Source organism: Calypte anna, chromosome 1 (genome assembly GCF_003957555.1).
Source record: "Calypte anna isolate BGI_N300 chromosome 1, bCalAnn1_v1.p, whole genome shotgun sequence".
NCBI classification, from domain to species: Eukaryota; Metazoa; Chordata; class Aves; order Apodiformes; family Trochilidae; genus Calypte; species Calypte anna.
Window position 1 is genome coordinate 103,412,035 of NC_044244.1, and position 17,178 is coordinate 103,429,212.

General features: G+C 39.2%; 1 protein-coding gene across 1 annotated transcript; it reads right to left on the reverse strand.

Moving 5' to 3' along the window:
- Positions 1-7,160: 7,160 nt before the first annotated feature.
- Positions 7,161-16,956, reverse strand: MRPL39 (mitochondrial ribosomal protein L39). The gene is made up of 10 exons (XM_030448933.1): positions 16,853-16,956; positions 16,223-16,429; positions 15,717-15,856; positions 15,111-15,210; positions 13,718-13,785; positions 12,273-12,385; positions 10,918-10,983; positions 9,518-9,671; positions 8,648-8,695; positions 7,161-7,343 (listed from the first exon to the last, which is right to left on the reverse strand). The coding sequence occupies exons 1-10, from the start codon at positions 16,902-16,904 to the stop codon at positions 7,257-7,259; spliced, it is 1,035 nt and encodes a 344-aa protein (XP_030304793.1). The 5' UTR covers positions 16,905-16,956; the 3' UTR covers positions 7,161-7,256.
- Positions 16,957-17,178: the final 222 nt, after the last annotated feature.

The following is a 17,178-nucleotide window of genomic DNA, read 5'->3' on the forward strand; positions in this document are numbered from 1 at the left end:
CAGATATCTGGAGATGCTGTTGGATGTGTCTCCATGTCCTAAATTCCTTCATGGGATGTACAGAATAAGGTGGAGTATCAATGAAGTGATTGAATTTATTATGGCAATTGTGTTCACAAAAGGAAAATGCTATATTTTTTCCTTAGCTTCTCACTGCATTTAAAGAAGTTTCATTTACTCCAAGCCTTTGAACAATAAGGCACTTTTTCCCCGTGAATGACACGGTACTGAAACAATTATCAGCTCTGACTTCCTAATTCACCTCACGTTTCCACTCACTTTCCCATTTCTATCCTATATAGGCACATGGTAAGGTAAGGTAAATTAAGAAAATCTTGCCACACACCATTCTGATTCATAGTCATGCTATAAAAATAAGATATATGTTCCCTTATATTTTCTCTCCTTGAAAGGTAAGCTACCTGCAAACTTAAGAAACAGCATTTATAAATATGGTGATTAAACCATTTATATGTATTTTTTCTACATAGCTGATTCCACAGAAAAGCAGGCATATTAAATTTTGTGTTATATTAGCAGGTATTAAAAATTAATCGATTAAATAAAAACAAGTTTTCTTTCTACTCTGATAAAAATGTTAATGCTGTCCATGACTGAGGTAAAAATCTTGTGAAAGACCACAGTATGATAGCATTACCATTTTCAGATGGCTGGTGTTCTTCAGGAAATATCCACTGCCAAATCTCCCTATTGAACTTGTCTATGATATTAAGCTCTTGTGCCTGGATTCCTCAAAGAACTAATTAAATCAGTGTAGCTCCACTAGCAAGTTCACTGGCTTCAAATATAACAAATATTGTGGTAAACTGAGTGCTACAGCATTAGACAAGTTACCAAACAGCAGCAAGAGATCATTTCTTGCCAGAGGTTAAAATAGAAAGGGAAGCTTGTTCTGGCTGCTGTCATAGCAGTACTTGATGTTTACTGATGACTGAGCATTTTCATCACTTGCATGAGTTCAATTTCCCAGGGCAGAGTCTCATATCCTTGGTAAGAAAAAAATAACTCTCCATTGACATCTACTTCACTCTGTTATGAAAGAAGTCAGACTACATCATAATTGCCTTTTCTAACTCCAAAATCCATTATAACATGAACTGCAGGATATTTTTTTGGAAAAAATATTTCAGTTGGTCAGCTAAAGTGTTTACAAAGCTGGAACTGACTCAGCTCAACCTTCCCACTGCAGACTCTTCGGATCAAGCTACTATGTACATTTCACTTTGGTATGAAGTTTTCTCTTTGGATAAAACCAATAAATAAAAGGGAAGGCTCAGTAGTCCTAAATTCAGAACGAAAAATATGTCTTTTGGAAGTTTCAAATCTCTTTCAAACTAGAGGTAGAGGGAGGAACAACTTTAATGTAAGAAGCCAAGGAGCTACTACTGATATGTGCAAAATGGAAGAGAGCTTCAGTTCCTTTTCTCCTGTCATCATAGAATCACAGAACCATTTAGGTTGGAAGGGAACTTAAAGGTCATCCAGTTTTAACCCCCCTGCCATGGCCAAGGACACCTCTCACTAAATCAGATTGCTCAAAGCCCCAACCAGCCTGTTCTTGAACACTTCCAGTGAGAAGGCATCCACGACTTCCTTGGGTAACCTGTGCCAGTGTCTCACAATCTTATCGTGGTTTAGGCCCAGGTAGCAACAAAGAATGGCACAGCTGCTCACTCACTCCTGCCCACATAAGGGGATGTGGGGAGAAGTGGAAGAAAGGGTTGAAACTTGTGGGTTGAGGTAAGGACAGTTTACTAGGACAATCCAAGCCAAGAAGAAATAATAATAAAAGTAATACTAATACAAGAAAATACAATGCAATTGATGCACAGTACAATTGCTCACCACCTGGGACATGATGCCTACCACACTTCTGGGCATGATTCCCCTTCCCTGGACAACTCCCCAGATTATATACTGAGTATGACATTACATGTTGTTGAATATCCCCTTGGCAAGTTCAGGTCAGCTACCCTGGCTGTGTCCCCTCCATGCTTCTTGGACATATTAAGTCCATCCCAACCAAACACAGGACATGACCATCATAATTGTAAAATTTAAAATGTAAAATTCTTCCTTATTTATTCTATATCAGAATCTGGACAGTACCTTCTGCCCATATATGTTGGCCTAAATGACCCTCCCTCCCCTTTCTCCGTCATCTCTATTTTGCAGTATGGTGTCTTCCTAGATTCTTTCTTAGCTGGCTCTGCATTTCTTTTACTGAACAGATACAGTAAAAACTGCCTCTTCACTCCTGAAAAGAAATTTAATAAAGAAGAGAAATAACCAAGGAGGAGACCTGGCTTGATTCTGCAGTCTCTTTTGTCCACCAGTCCTCCCCTATTCACTGTAGTTTCTGGGATCTATAACACCCAGTATAGAGAAATAACAACATCTACTTTCTTGTTTTCTTGAACTGACCTTACATTCGTCTCTTTTGGCTAATTCAAATGGAAAAGGTTGGTAGGCAGGACAGTACCTCCACATCTAGAATCCACACCCAGAGTTTTGCCATTTGGTGTTTTATATTATCCCACTGCTTTAAGTTTGGTGTGTGGCTGTATTACCAGGTACATATTACAGCACAGCCCCAAATAGGCAGCGAGGCTGGTACCACCCAGCAGGTCATCTTGAGTTCAGAAATCCTTAAGCCAGAAGAGAAAGGAAGCATTATTCTAGCCTTTTTTTCTTGGTAGTCAATTTCAGCAGTGTCTATGCCAGCAATTACTGGTGAAATGCAGAGGTGGCCTTGAGCTTCGAGAGTGGATTTTGCTGTTGCTCTGTAGCTGCTATGAGCACTGAGCACTGTCTCCATTTATTCTCATGCTCATCAAAGAAATGTTCAGGACTTTCTTCTAGTAGTGGTATCACTTCTTACAGATTGGGTAGAGAGTATCCAAAGTACCTTTTGATCCACACACACCCCACACACACACCCCAAGAAAAAAACCCTCAGGTGTTTTCCTCTGCAAATTCAGCTCCAAATCCCCCTCTGGCAGAACTGAATCTTTATCTCCTATTTGAAAAATGTTGTTATCATCATATTGGCAGTAAGAAAGAAGTGGGAAATACCTTCTATTACCTAGTTCTATTAACAGCTACTGTCCTCTGTGAAAATCCTGGCCCTTTTCAAAGATGTTCTCCAGCTCCACACCTCTCAAAGGGAGACCTACCTTCTGGAGCCCAATTAAGCCCAGGCATAAACTTGCACCAAGTTCCACAGAAGTTTGAGCTTCCAGCTTTTTACACACAGACCTCCGGGGAAGAGGGGAAGCTAAATCTCGTCTGAAGTCCATCTGGCATCCCTCACCAGCATTTTCGGTAGGACACTTCTCACTTGCAGAATTTCCTTCTATTGGGATTCACTCGTGTCCCCGTGGGACAGCTTTCTTCCTCCTCTCCCTCCGGCAAGGCAGCTTTTCCACAGACCACTGCTCCCACCTACTGGCAGAAGCTCCGCAGGTTCCTCAACCTCTGCTAAGTCCCCAGCGAGTCTCACAGCCCACTTGTCTGAGACACAGTAAAGGCCAGGAAAGGGAAATTCCCACTCCAGATTTTCCAGTCCAGCTATACACTTTTCAGACCTTTTCTTACACTGCACACTATAGAAGACAAGTTCCTTCCCCCTACAAAAAAAAAATACAGAAAAGCTGTGTGTCCTGGCTTCACTTGGTCAGAATTACAGAATCAATTTTCTGTTGAGGGAAGCCACAGCTTTTAAGACTGCAGCACTCTATTCCATAAGAACAAAGCTGGAAAGACTTTTAGTTTGTGGCCACAAGGCCAAGTGCCGGGTCCTGCACTTTGGCCACAACAACCCCATGGGGAGGCACAGAGTGGCTGAGAGCAGCCAGACAGAGAGGGACCTGGGAGTCTGGATTGACAGGAAGCTGAACATGAGCCAGCAGTGTGCTCAGGTGGCCAAGAAGGCCAATGGCATCCTGGCCTGGTTCAGGAACAGTGTGGCCAGCAGGGCCAGGAAGGGATTCTGGCCCTGTACTCAGCGCTGGTGAGGCCACAGCTTGAGTACTGTGTCCAGTTCTGGGCCCCTCAGTTCAGGAAGGATATCGAGGTCCTGGAGCGGGTCCAAAGGAGGGCAACTAGGCTGGTGAAGGGAACCAGCACAGATCCTATGAGGAGAGGCTGAGGGAGCTGGGGGTGTTCAGCCTGAAGAAGAGGCGGCTCAGGGGAGACCTCATTGCTGTCTACAACTCCCTGAAAGGAGGCTGTAGCCAGGTGGGGGTTGGTCTCTTTTCCCAGGCAACTCTCAGCAAGACAAGAAGGCATGGTTTAAGTTGTGCCGGGGGAGGTTTAGGTTGGACATTAGAAAGAATTTCTTTACTGAGAGGGTGATCAAGCATTGGAATGGGCTGCCCCAAGAAGTAGTGGATTCTCCGTCCCTGGAGATATTTAAAAAGAGACTGGATGTGGCACTCAGTGCCATGGTCTGGTAACTGCAGCAGTAGTGGATCAAGGGTTGGACTTGATTATCTCTGAGGTCCCTTCCAACCCAGCCAGTTCTATGATTCTATGATCATATTTCCGTAGTGATTAAGGACTTCAACTCTTTAGAGCTGGCCTAAAAAGACCAAAACCCAGGGCAGCTGACCCATGCTGGCCTGGAGTATCCCATACTATGAAAGTCACTCTTACTCTTGTTTGCTGAAGTTTGCTGGAGATGGGACTGCTCCTCAATGGCCACCATCCCTGAAGGGTCCTGTCTGTCTCTCTGCCCCTGAAGCCTGCTCTCCCTTTTGCTGTAACCACAGTACTCTACCTGGAGCAGTGGTGCTCCCATTGTGTGACATCTGCCATACACTACAGGGTGTGCAGCTTGTAACCCCAAATTGGGCTGAGCCTATCCTCATGTATTTTATATTAATATTTGGTTTAATAGAAGCTCTTAATTATTATTTTATTAAATCTGTTTTCATTTCAACCCACTGGTCTCCTTTCTTTTTCCTTCAATTCCCCTTCTCAGGTGGGGAAGGGTCATCAAGTGATGGAGAAACTGCCTAAACACACACACTCTGAAGCATTAAACACTTGCTAAGGTAAAAAAATCTCCAAGGGGGAAGCAGCATTCTCACCTTCTGGAGGTAGTAAAATCAAGAAGGAATTATGAAGCCGCCAAAACACAGAGAAGACATCAAGAGACTGTGTGGCTTGGTGATATGACCAGCTTAAGCTTCAAACCAGATCAACTAGATCATCCACTGGCATTTTTGTGTTCCTCAAAACAGGAATCAACACCTGCCTGCTTCTGCAGCAGCACCAGAGCAAGAGATCCAAAGTCGAAGTATACTCCAAGGGGTTAGGTTCAAAAAAAAAAAAAAAAAAAAAAAAAAAACAACAGATATTTAGATATTTGAACTTCAGTACAAAGATCATTTATAGTCTTAAGATAAAAGTATGTAATAGAATGTGTGCGTACTCTTCAGGTAAACCTTGAGTCAAAAATCTTAATTTCTGAAGTAAGCATCTGATACCATTTTTAAAGTCCTCTTCAACATTAATCAAGTTTATTTTTTTTTAATAATCTATTTTTCAATTAGCCTGAGAGTACATGAGCTATGTTTTAAAGGGCCTTGAAGGGAGGCCATAAAGCTTGAGAAGAGACAGCTTGAAAAAAGGTAAGTCATAAAGTTTGAGAAAAAACAGCTCCTTGAGAGGCCCAGGTTGGATGCTGTTAATTAGGAGAGACAATTAGGGGAAAACACCTTGCCAAAAACTGGTAATTCTGCTGATGCAGCAGATGGCAAACTACAGGGGAGGTGACCACTCAACAGAACATTCCAGGCCAAGCAATGATTGCCTGGCAGCTGTGGTGCAGCAAGAAATAGCATAAAAGAGACTCCTTCTACTCTCATTAGGCCAAGAGCTATAGTTTTAATGCCTACCAGCTCTGTCTGTGTTCAGTAAAATGGTGTAGTTGCACCCTGTACTGTGTTTACTTTGTCTTTGTGGGATCCAACAAAAATCTACACATTTCCAGCCTCTGGAACACAGCAATGCCTTAAGTAGATTTCTGCAGTTTCATCAAAAGCTACTTGCATTTCTTTGGTGTTCTGACACTTTTTGCATTTACTTTACCTACTATCTAGTTTGATTAAATTAGCTACTGTTTCCTTACCTAAATGTGTTTCACTTAACTGCTACTCTGCTCTTACAAAACTGAAATTTCAATTAGAAAGCAAATGATGCAGTTAATGGTAAAAGCAATTAATTAGGATAAAATTCAAGGAAAATACTTGGACGATAAATTGTAATGAAAATTTTCTTATGCAGTAATGAGGATAGCTCTAATGAGATAGTGATGAAAACACAGAATGTCAGAAAACATCATCTAACAAAAACCCCTTGTGAAATTTAATTGAAGTCACCATATTTAAATACCAAAGAATGAAAATGCATAATAAATCCTACTACGACAGGAACAGAAGTAATAGACTACATTCTTGGTATTGTTCTGGAAAATTACCTTGTACTGCATAAAATACTTAACTCAAAAGAACTCTTCAGCTTTTACATTCTGGTTCTGGTTGGGATTTTTTGGTACTCGCAAAGCAATGACAATTAACCAGTGGTCTACTGAATGTCGAGTCTTTAGAACCAGAAACACAATACTGTGTCCAATTTAAATTCTGACAGGAAATCAAAGTGAGTAAAATAATCTTTTGCAAACCTTTATGGGCTTCTGAAAGGGCTTTTTTTTTTTTTTTTTTTGGTTTCTTTTCCTTTTTTTTTATTTCTCCCAATTTTCTATTGCAGTAGGCAGTAGAAACTCTGCAGAATTTCATCAGGAAATTCTGCAAGAAACTAAGTGTCAGGTCAAGACATTGTAAAGAAATACTTTCCTCATGGAAGACTGTACAAGGAGTCTTGAAATTAAATCAAGTGGATGGCTTTTTCAGCTGCCAGTTCAATTACAGTCTGTAGGACAAACTGCTCTAATCACAGAGGACAACATACAGGCACATAGTTGTTGAGGGACAACAGTAACTTATGAATTATTGCAAATACACCAATTTAAAAAAAAAGGGGGTGGGGGGAGAGGAAAAAGGTAAAGTAAATTTTTTTAAATGGACTGAAAGGTCTGATAATGGCTTTAACAGCCATGATTGAGGTGCACTGAATTCAAATTGATTAACCAAGGCATTTTTATATGCAGCACAAATAAATCATGTAAAAATACACATTTTTATTATGTACATTTAGAGGGTAAATTTCATTTAAAGTGATACAGTTTTTCCTTCTTCAGTTCCATCTTTTGCCTCATGGTGTTCAGCTGATGCTTCCAAATACTTTTCTTCAGTGACCTGCAGATAGATATAATTTTAACTGTATTTGTTAAAGTTATTTAATTCTCCTTAAATTTATTTAATCTTAATTAATTAAATGTGTTTAATCTTAAAATTATTTAATCTCCTGGAGATTCTCCCCTCATTCAGTCACTGTAACAAGAAAGAATAACCTGCAAAGAAAATTATTGTCTCCAAAATTAAACAAACTGAATTACAAGTATCTTCAAACTACTTTCATAGAAAAATATCATGGGTCTGAGCTTATCCTTGGCTAACAGGTTTCAGTAGACATGTAGCTTTTTTTTTCCTCTCTCCTGCCTCATAAGTAAGTAAAATATTTGATCTGAAAGCTCCAAAATATCTGCTGTTTAATTCTTAGGAAGATTTCCTCTGCTTAATTATGCCTTGACAGTTAAGTCTCTGGTTATAGATGGCTTATGATATTTCATAGTTCCTTTTATACCAAAAACTTGCCTTTTGCATTTATTCATTCATTGTTAAGCTTCTCCTGGATAAGTTATATTTCAACTTTGAAACACTGGTCATTTAACAGAGGAATGTTTGCAAGAAGCTCTACTTCTCCATGTATATTTTAAATAAGTGATAAATACTCAAACTAGGGCGTTTATGCAGTTTACTGAAATAACATTCCCTTCTATATCCAGTAACTTCCATCTAGGTTCATCCAGTGGTATTAGATTTTTATCCCTGCATTTACTTGGTAAGAAAAAAGTTTTCTTATGTTCCCTCAAGGATTTCCTCCTGTGGCAGGAAATTGGTTGCTACCTAAAATCTACCTAAGTGTAAAAGTATTATTGCATTTTTTAGTCTTCCTATATCATGGTCATGATTAGAACACATAAAAAATTGTTTTAAATTTTACAGATAGCAATATTAATTCTAGAGATTGATTTGAAATATACTAGTGTAATTTTAAATACACTAATATAATTAAAGTGATAATCAACATCATTGTAGAAAGATTATTATAGATAGCATGTGGAATTCTCAAAGGCTGTTTCAGTCATACATGAAAAATCTGATATAATTTGCTCCAGATTTTTCTTAATAGTGCAAATTACATCAATTGAGCAGTGTATGTTTTTTTCAATTATACCAGACTTCAGAAACAATAGTAGCTTGTCCTCTACAACACAGCAGTTAGATTTCTTGTGCATGTGATTTCTCTTCATCTATGGACATTTCCATTCCTGAAGATACTTTATTGAATATATTACCCATCTTGAATCATTAATGTAGCTCTATCACAGCATAACTTTATTTTTGATTAGATGTATTTCACTACTAATGAGACTTACCAGCCTCTTTGACCTTTCCAGCAGTTTGTGCCACACGGTGTGGTGAGCCTGTATTAAATGTCATTAAATCATGTTAGTGATTAGAGGTAAAAATTTATCTTATAGAACAGATTCTGACAAATATGTACAGAAATGGTGGCACAAAAATGTAGCCATCCCTGATTTCAGATGTTACAGTTTATGATTATTCAGATTATATAATTTCAGTGTCCAATTTGCCTATAATGCTCTGGAGGACTTGAATAAATGTCTGCTGACTACCTCCAGGTGAGAAAGGGCACACCAAGATAAGGTAAGGAACCCAGTGCCCACCTGTCTCTTGAAAATTTCCCCAACTAATTATTAGCACATTTGCTAGACCACAGGTCAAAATCGTGTAAATTAACAGGAACAGGAAGAAAGACTTCTTCCTCCACCTGATTAGTGTTAGAAGGTTTTTTGTTATTAAGTTTCACCTCAGTGTCATGAAAGACTGAAACGGTATGCTTTATCATGACTGTAAATTCAGAGTTCTACTCTCTTCTCAATTTCAATAAACAGTCAGCAGCCAATTTCAGACAATTAAAATGCACAACTAAAGTAAGGTGAATGAAATAGCCATGCAGAAATTGCACATGAAACAACACTTGAGTACTGAGAAATAACATCAAGGGCCCTCTGATGCAAATTTTTCTGGTTTCACATCCACAGTAGTTCCAGGAAAATGAACCCCAAATATACAGAGTCATCATAATCATCATGGGCCTTCACTGCTACCATTCTCACCTCTGAATTACGTTTGGCTACCAGCACAAAATACAACAAAGATCAGAAAGTAAGCCCAATGCCCTAATTTCAAGAAGGAAAATCTGTAAAAAATGGATTAGTTACCTTCAAATGAGGTGGCAGGGACACACCTTGGAACCTCCTCACCAATTCAGATTGGTTAGTCTGAAGATTATGGGCTGCTGTTATCTCATACTGGAGGCAGAAACTTGTCCTTGGAATATGAGGGCCTTCACTAACATCTACAAAGTCACCAAGCCTGATAGGGGAACAAAAAAAAATTTTTAAAAAGCCAGTCTATGTCAAGTATATTCAGAGAGAAATACAAACGTATTTGGTTTTATTTTTGATCAGCAAATTCTTAGCTACAGAAGAGATGAACATAAACCCACACAAATCCCAAAACAAATCTAAACAAATCTCCAGTTCAGCATTTCTAGGTTTCCCAAAGCAAAAGTATAGGTCACACAATACCCTAAAATGAACTTATGAAATTTAAACCTCAAGTCTGGAAAGAGGATCCTAGATTTAACAAATCTTTGAAGCCATGTTGGCTTTAAAATCGGGTGGCTCTGCCATTCACAAGAAAAATATTTGTCTCCAAGGTCACACATTTTCCACAGTACAGTGTTTACAAGCTGCACAGGTACTTCCCTTTCAGGCACTGGAAAGCTGCAAAGTAGCTAAGAGAAGTGAGAGACAAGTAGATGTACTGCAAAAGAACACTCAGAACAAACCTCTCCCAGAAATCAACAGGCAAGCCCATTTTCCTTCCTGTAGAGCAAACTAGAGTGGGATGGAGGAAAAGACACAACATTACTCTACAATTTCAAGAACCATCACTGCAAAGACATTTGTTCCTTTAGAGAGATAAGGACTCCAAAAATCAAATGCAGAACAACTGAAGTATTTAGAAAACTGAATATCCTACAACAGCCTCAGCTAGTCACAAATTGGTTTATATGACTGAGATAAAACTGAGCCTTCTTGCCTCCAGCCTAAGATTTTATCATCTTACACTGTATCCCAGGAGCCAGCTCCATTCTCATCTCCAGCACTACAAGGCAGAAATTTGCCAATTAGAAAGATCTTGACAACTTTGGAGGAAAAAATCCATTACACAAGGCTAAATCTTATTTTCAAAAAAGTATTTGATTTGTACTTTATTTAACCTGTCAAGCTCTGGAGATTTATATAGATTTTATGTAAAAGCATTTTAAAAAGTAAGACTTAACTTGTACTTGCCCCCTTTAACACAGCAAGAAACAGAAATGCAGTGAGATCCACCAAGTGTTAAGTAACACAAAACAATGGTTGCACAAAAAAAAAAAGACACACCAACTATTCAAAAAAAATTTAAGATGGGCAACAGACAGCAAGGAATGCAAGTGATTTCTAAAGTGAAAACCATCACAGATAACTTACTTTCTGACTTGCAGATATCACCTGCAATATAATAAACGGTTCAGTGAATCTTTACAGAATGAGAGGTCAGTTTTGCTCACCTATGTAATGTTACAATTCCTTCCTTATTCTGAGAAGCTTTTCGTTCTATCATCTCCATTTTGTACCTGGACAAAAACAACCACATCTTTAACGTGTCATTCTTATAAAAATACTTGAGATAAATTTGAAACTGTTCAAATGAAAAATGATAACATGGACTGACATGTTTCATAAAGCATGCCATGCAGACTTTTAATGTAACCTTAATTCCTGGAAAAATTATGAAGGAGATTATACCAAGAACCACTGAAAGGCATTTGAAGAATGATGCAATCATCAGGCACAGTCAGCATGAGTTTACAAAAGGAAGGTCCTGTTTAACCTTCATATCCTTCTACAATGATGGTCATTGTAGGTTCCAATTAAAGTAGTTTATTCTAGTCTATTCTATTCTTTGTATATGTTGTAGGAGGGCCACACTCTCTCAGCCGTTTTGTTCAGAAAGACAAAATGAACCTACCACTTCAAATAAATCCAAATAAAACCAGTGTTTCAAGTCACATGTAAGATGAGAAAACACTATCAGATAACCTGAACTGATTTTATGCAGTGTGTGGTCCTCAACAGCTTTGGTCATCTGCAAGACAGCAAAGTGTTCCTTGCTCTTTCTATACACAGGAATACCCATACAGTGTCTAAAGCCATTGTCACAAGTCAGCTCCCACATGCTGTCATTGCTTGCCAGGCAACATAGCAAAGAGGTAAGAGTCTCATGTCACATTAACATAATAATTATTAAGCTAAAATAGTAGTTATTTTTCCAACCTAAGCTTTAGCATAATTTTGCTTTGGTTCACAAAATGACAAATAATTTATTAATTTCCCTCCATCTTTCTTCAACTGCCAAAAAACTCTATACCAGAGATTTTTTTTCCCAAAACATTGCTCAAGTGTTTTTTTTTCAGCAAAGAAGATTGGAGCATTTTGAACAAGTCTTCTTGTATAACACAGGCCATTTCCCCCCTGCAGAAGTCAAAACCTGCATTCCACAAAATCTTCATTTAAAGACACAACGATATGAAACATCTGCATTTCTTCAGATACGAATCTTTCAGCACACCCACTCTGACCATCTGAGTTTAAAAGGAGTGAAATCTTGAAGCTCACTATTAAACAAAGAAGCCTTCCACTTGTCACAAAACTACATCCAACAAAGGTGTTTGTTGCCCCTGGAGAGAGCATTAAAAATGAGATAAGGTGGAGTGACAAACAGAATGGAGGGGTGTTTATTCCAAGGAAGAAGTACCTTCTTACCTCAGCTCTGACACCTGGTTTTTAGACTTAAAAAAACAATCAGAGAGTCAAATAGATTTCTAATTGCCTGTCTAGAAGAAAGGCAAATTCAGACACTTACCTGTTATGCTGAAACATTTCACGTGCTACTTTTGGTTCAACATGCAGTGTTTCAAATGGCAGGTCCTTGTGAATTAGCTTTCCAGCATCCCTTGTGAGGGAACGGAAGTTGTCCTAAAAAAACAGTTGATACACACAATACTGTCAGGACTCTTTCACAGCTACAGCAAACAGACAAAGCATAGTAAACACTCAATATTATTCCAAACAACAGGGACCAAACAACCATTATAATGAGGGTTATTATAAACCCTAAATTTAAAATATTGCTGCAGAATTGTAACTTCTACTATTTACCAGCAACCTACAGATCATCACTGTTTACACGGGCTGATTCAATGCCTGGTCAAATCAATAGGCATTTTTCCATCAGAAACAATATAAATTAATTGGATTAAACATCTCAGGTTTTCCTAACATGATGTATAACAGTCTTGCTGCTGTTAGATATTCATCTGTGTATCAGTTTCCCAGAGTCATGATTCCACTTATAAATTACCTTAATTTTGATGGAATTAAGTGGAAAAAAAAACCATAATAATAAATAAATAGAAAATTATCATCTTGGTTAAGAATCTAATGCTCTGCATACTCAGATTTATTGATAAATAAGGAATTGTTACTGGGAGAAAATATGTTTTTAATGTCACAGAGAAGATATTTCAAAACAAGTTACCTAAACCACAAGACAACATCGAAGAAAAATTCTGCACTTTGCCCATAAACTGCTTGTTAACCATACACACCTCTGCTGATAGCTGGCCATGAGATCAAGAATAGGCACCAGACAAAGAAAACATTTGATTACACCAGATACCAACTGGTAGAGGTTTCAGATAATCAGATTTAGTGAAGAGCATGAAATACAAGCAATCTTTTAAGGAAAGCTTCAGCTGGAAGTGCTCACAGTTCCTTTACAACAATAAACTGATTATACTGTAAACCACTAGGTTAAAATATGGATATTACACACATTTTTATTTTCAGAGGGCTCAACTCACACAATGAAGTGGATGTCTGATCACATCTACTTCACCAGGGAAGAGCAGCTGAGTAAGAGCAGATGTATATAGCAACAGAGATGGCACTGAGGGGTCCCAACAGCCCCAACAACTGGTTTTGGAATTGTATCTCAGACTAGAACTTATTCTAGCCCCACAGACCTTATACCTCTTTAAGTATCTGGAAGATACAGCTCAAGGTCTGATTTAATCTGAAAGGAATCCAGCCAGCATGCTGTGAGAGCACTCTGCAATGAGAGCCAGGATGTGGTAAATGCAGAGGCTAATTTTCAAGAAGTACTCCTGACTTGAAAAAACCTACTAGTCTAAGTATACCCATCAAAAAGAAAAAAAGCTCACTAATCCCTCTCACCCATCAAAAAAAGAACCACTGGGCAATGACACATACTATATAATTTTTTGGGCAAGAAGTCAGTGCACTTACATTTGTTGGTTTCCAGTCATCCAGTCTGTTGTCCAAAATTATATCATAACAGAAAGCTCCAGAGATCACTGCAATTCCAATTCCAAAGAGAAAAATATTAATGTTTGTAACAAAGTATATATTGCATAGTCTTAGTATATTTTTATAAATATATAAAAATTGATGAGAAGAAAATCAGGAGGATCTCTCAAGAAATCCATCATAAAATACTAATTTCCAGCTGTGACTGTACAGTCAAATGGCAGATTAAACCTGTCATTTTCATTTCATTTCACTGAAGGAGAAAGCAATTTGAAATTAGTTTTAATGTAATATCAGCATAATAAAAATCCATTAAAAAGCAAAAATGAAAATTATATTGCTTCCTAAAACTGCTTCCAACCCTGACATAAAAGCAGCACCTTGAAAACAATTGACATTTTTTCCTTTGTATGCATCATATATTAAAAGTAAATATGCACTATTAAATTGTAAAGAGGAAATTACTGCATAGAGAAAAGAGCTTGAAGTAGAGCTGAAGTAAAATATCTATCCATGATAGAAGCACAGCACTAATTTCTGATAAAGACAACACAAATTTCTGTGGCAGTCATTAAGCACTCTGCAAATATTTATTCAGTTATTGCCATCTTAGAAATCAAGCTTATGAAGTAAGCTCACACTACTTCTCTATCTACAAAAAAAAAAACATAGCTTAGTATAAACAAAATTGTTCTAAATCCTGGGAGAACTGAAATATGCACTCCACACTTAGCAACGGAGGCAAGTGTTGAAATAGCTGAAATGGCAATCAATTGCAGGAGAACTCCACATGACCTTCTTATATATCAAATGAATAAACACACAGGCTTTGTTATTTAAATAACATCCTCTCTTGTACATCTTTGACTTTTATAAATCTTTAATTAGGCCACAAATGAAGCCAAAATAGTTACTAATCTAGTACAAAGTACTAGATTTTACTTCAATCTTCTTACAACTTTATGTATATATCACAATTTTTAGTAACTCAAGGTCTCACAAGGTTATGTACTTACTGGACCAAATTTCACAGAAACGTACCATATCTTCTAAACATCTTAGTCATGTACCTTTGCAATAAAAAGGTTACGTCCTTAAGTTACTAACTAAGCCTATGAAATCCTAAGTGGTCTGAAATCCAGTTGCTACACAGACCAATTTTCTGTACTTGGATAATAAAATTGTTTTCAGCGTAATTACTATATATTAAAGGCTTCAACAACAGCACCAAAGATAAATAACAATAATAATAGAGTAGCTTGGAAAACTGGAAGATTGAAAATAATGCCTCTATTTTTTTGTAACACAACCAGAAACTCACTGAAGTGGTAGCAAAAAAACCAAGGTTTTCAATATAAAACACTTGTATCACCTGGCACTTCCAGAGCTTTAATCAGATTCACTGAGTACTCATCTTTGAATGCCCGCTTCAGCACACACCCCATGATCATGGCACAGGAACGCCAATAGGCCTAAAAAGAGAATTTTAAAGCACAGATTTATTACCCAGAAGCTAACAACCCATGCCAGGTGACCATCAGCTATTTATTGCAAAAGAATAGCAACATTTAACTGAATGATGCACAAGCCTAGCTGCAAATGCAGGCTTTACTTTCTTTAGCAGTTAGATTTCTATTTGGAGATGATTCTTCACATAGAAACTATAAAAATTTTAAAAATCAAAACTGCACTTAAAAAGCTAGCCAGATGTTTCCCTGGAGATATTTAAATCTGAAATCACAGAATACAACAACATAGATTGAAAGGGATGCCTGTACATCACCCAGCCCATACCTATCGCCTGCACATCACCAGCTACCTATCAGCTACTGATAACCATGATTCACTGAGCAAATAATAAAAACATATGAACAATCACAAAGCTCAAGAAAGCAAAAAGAGATGAAACTGAAAGGGGCATAAAGAATCACATGGTCATAATGAGGGTCACCTACAATGGAATAAGACACAGACTTACCTTGTTTACTTCCTCTGGATCTTCATCTTTGAAAGTAAGGAACTGAATTTCACAGGATTTGGTCAAGGGTCTGTACATGTCCCAGACTTCACCATCCACAAGAGCTAGAACTGATTTCTTGCAATGCCACTCACTTAAGTCTACAGAAAGTAAAAAAGATATACACAGATATTAACCATATCCCTTGGAGTCACACATTTAAATCACTGCATTTTAACAACAACCTGCAAGTTTCACTTTTGTAAATGACTTGGAAGGATGAGCTACTAATAGAGCCTCCAAAAATTAACTCTGTTTCAGAGAATGTATACAAGTAAAAATTCATTTTAAACACACCAGCTACAAATATTCTGAATGCATGTATGTTACCTGGGTCATTAAAACATCAACAACAACAAAACTTAAAATTTACACAACTTCAATTGTCTTCAATTTAAGCACTTCAATTGTCAGCACAATTTTCATCACCAGTGGCACAACGTTAGTTTCAGAGTCCTCTCACTTACGCATGGCACAGTTGTATGGAGTAGACAAAGCCTTGTTCATGACAAACACTGTGCCAGGGTGAGACTTGCCAATGTATTTTACTTCGATTTTCTCAATCCGTGGATAGAGAGACAGCTGCCTCTCCTTCTCTTTGGTGAAGAGCTCATCGCGCATCTGAATCACTTCCTCTGATGTCAGACGAGTCACAGTCCGCCTGGAGATGAACTCTGGCAAAAGAAGCGATTTAAAATTAGCAATAAGGAATTTTTAAAGCCGCTTGACAGGACGCTTGTCTCTAAAGCAGGAACCATACGGCACCGCACTGCCAGTCCCCGTCGCTGTCTCAGCACTCATGGGCACCCCCCGTCCCCTCTCGCTCCCTGCAATGCCTGCAGGAGGTCACCACACAAAACTGAAGCAACGAAAGCTTCATGACCGTTCTCTGGCTGCAAAGGCTCTTCCCTCACACAGGCCCCCGCGGCCTGAGCCCGCTCTGGCCTCCTTCCCGCGGACACCGCAGCCCGACCAGACCCGTTCCCACGGCGGCTTCTTCAGCCCGAAGGGCCGGGGGCCTGAGCCACCGCAAGCCTCAAAGCCCCGCAAGCCCCAGCGCAGAACAAGCCCGCAGCAGCCCGGCGCCCGCCACTCACGGTGCCCGTCTCGCCCGGCCCGCAGGCAGCAGGCTCCCCAGCGCGCCGCCATCCTCCGGCCCTGCCCCTCCGCACCGATGCCCCGGTGTCGCGGTGCCGCCTCCGAAGGCTCCGCCAGAAACAGCGGCGGCGGCAGAGCGGTTCCGCACGCCGCTCCTCCTCCCGCGGCCACCAGGGGACGCTGCGGGCCGGGGCTGGGGCCGCCTGAGGGCGCGGAGTAGCGGGCAGCTGCAGAGTGGGGTGCGGCTTCTCCTCGCCCCCTGCTTTTATCGCCCAGCGCCCTGGTCAGCAGCCCCGTTATGTGCGTATCAGCTCCGCTCTTCGCC

Bases quoted from the DNA above. Each gene is read 5' to 3' on its own strand.
- MRPL39 (XM_030448933.1), bottom strand. From the start codon at position 16,904: ATGGCGGCGCGCTGGGGAGCCTGCTGCCTGCGGGCCGGGCGAGACGGG. The intron at 16,430-16,852 runs GTGAGTGGCGGG...TTCTTTTGCCAG, and splicing joins GGCCGGGCGAGACGGGCACC to AGTTCATCTCCAGGCGGACT. The intron at 15,211-15,716 runs GTAAGTCTGTGT...TTCTCTTTTTAG, and splicing joins ATCCAGAGGAAGTAAACAAG to GCCTATTGGCGTTCCTGTGC.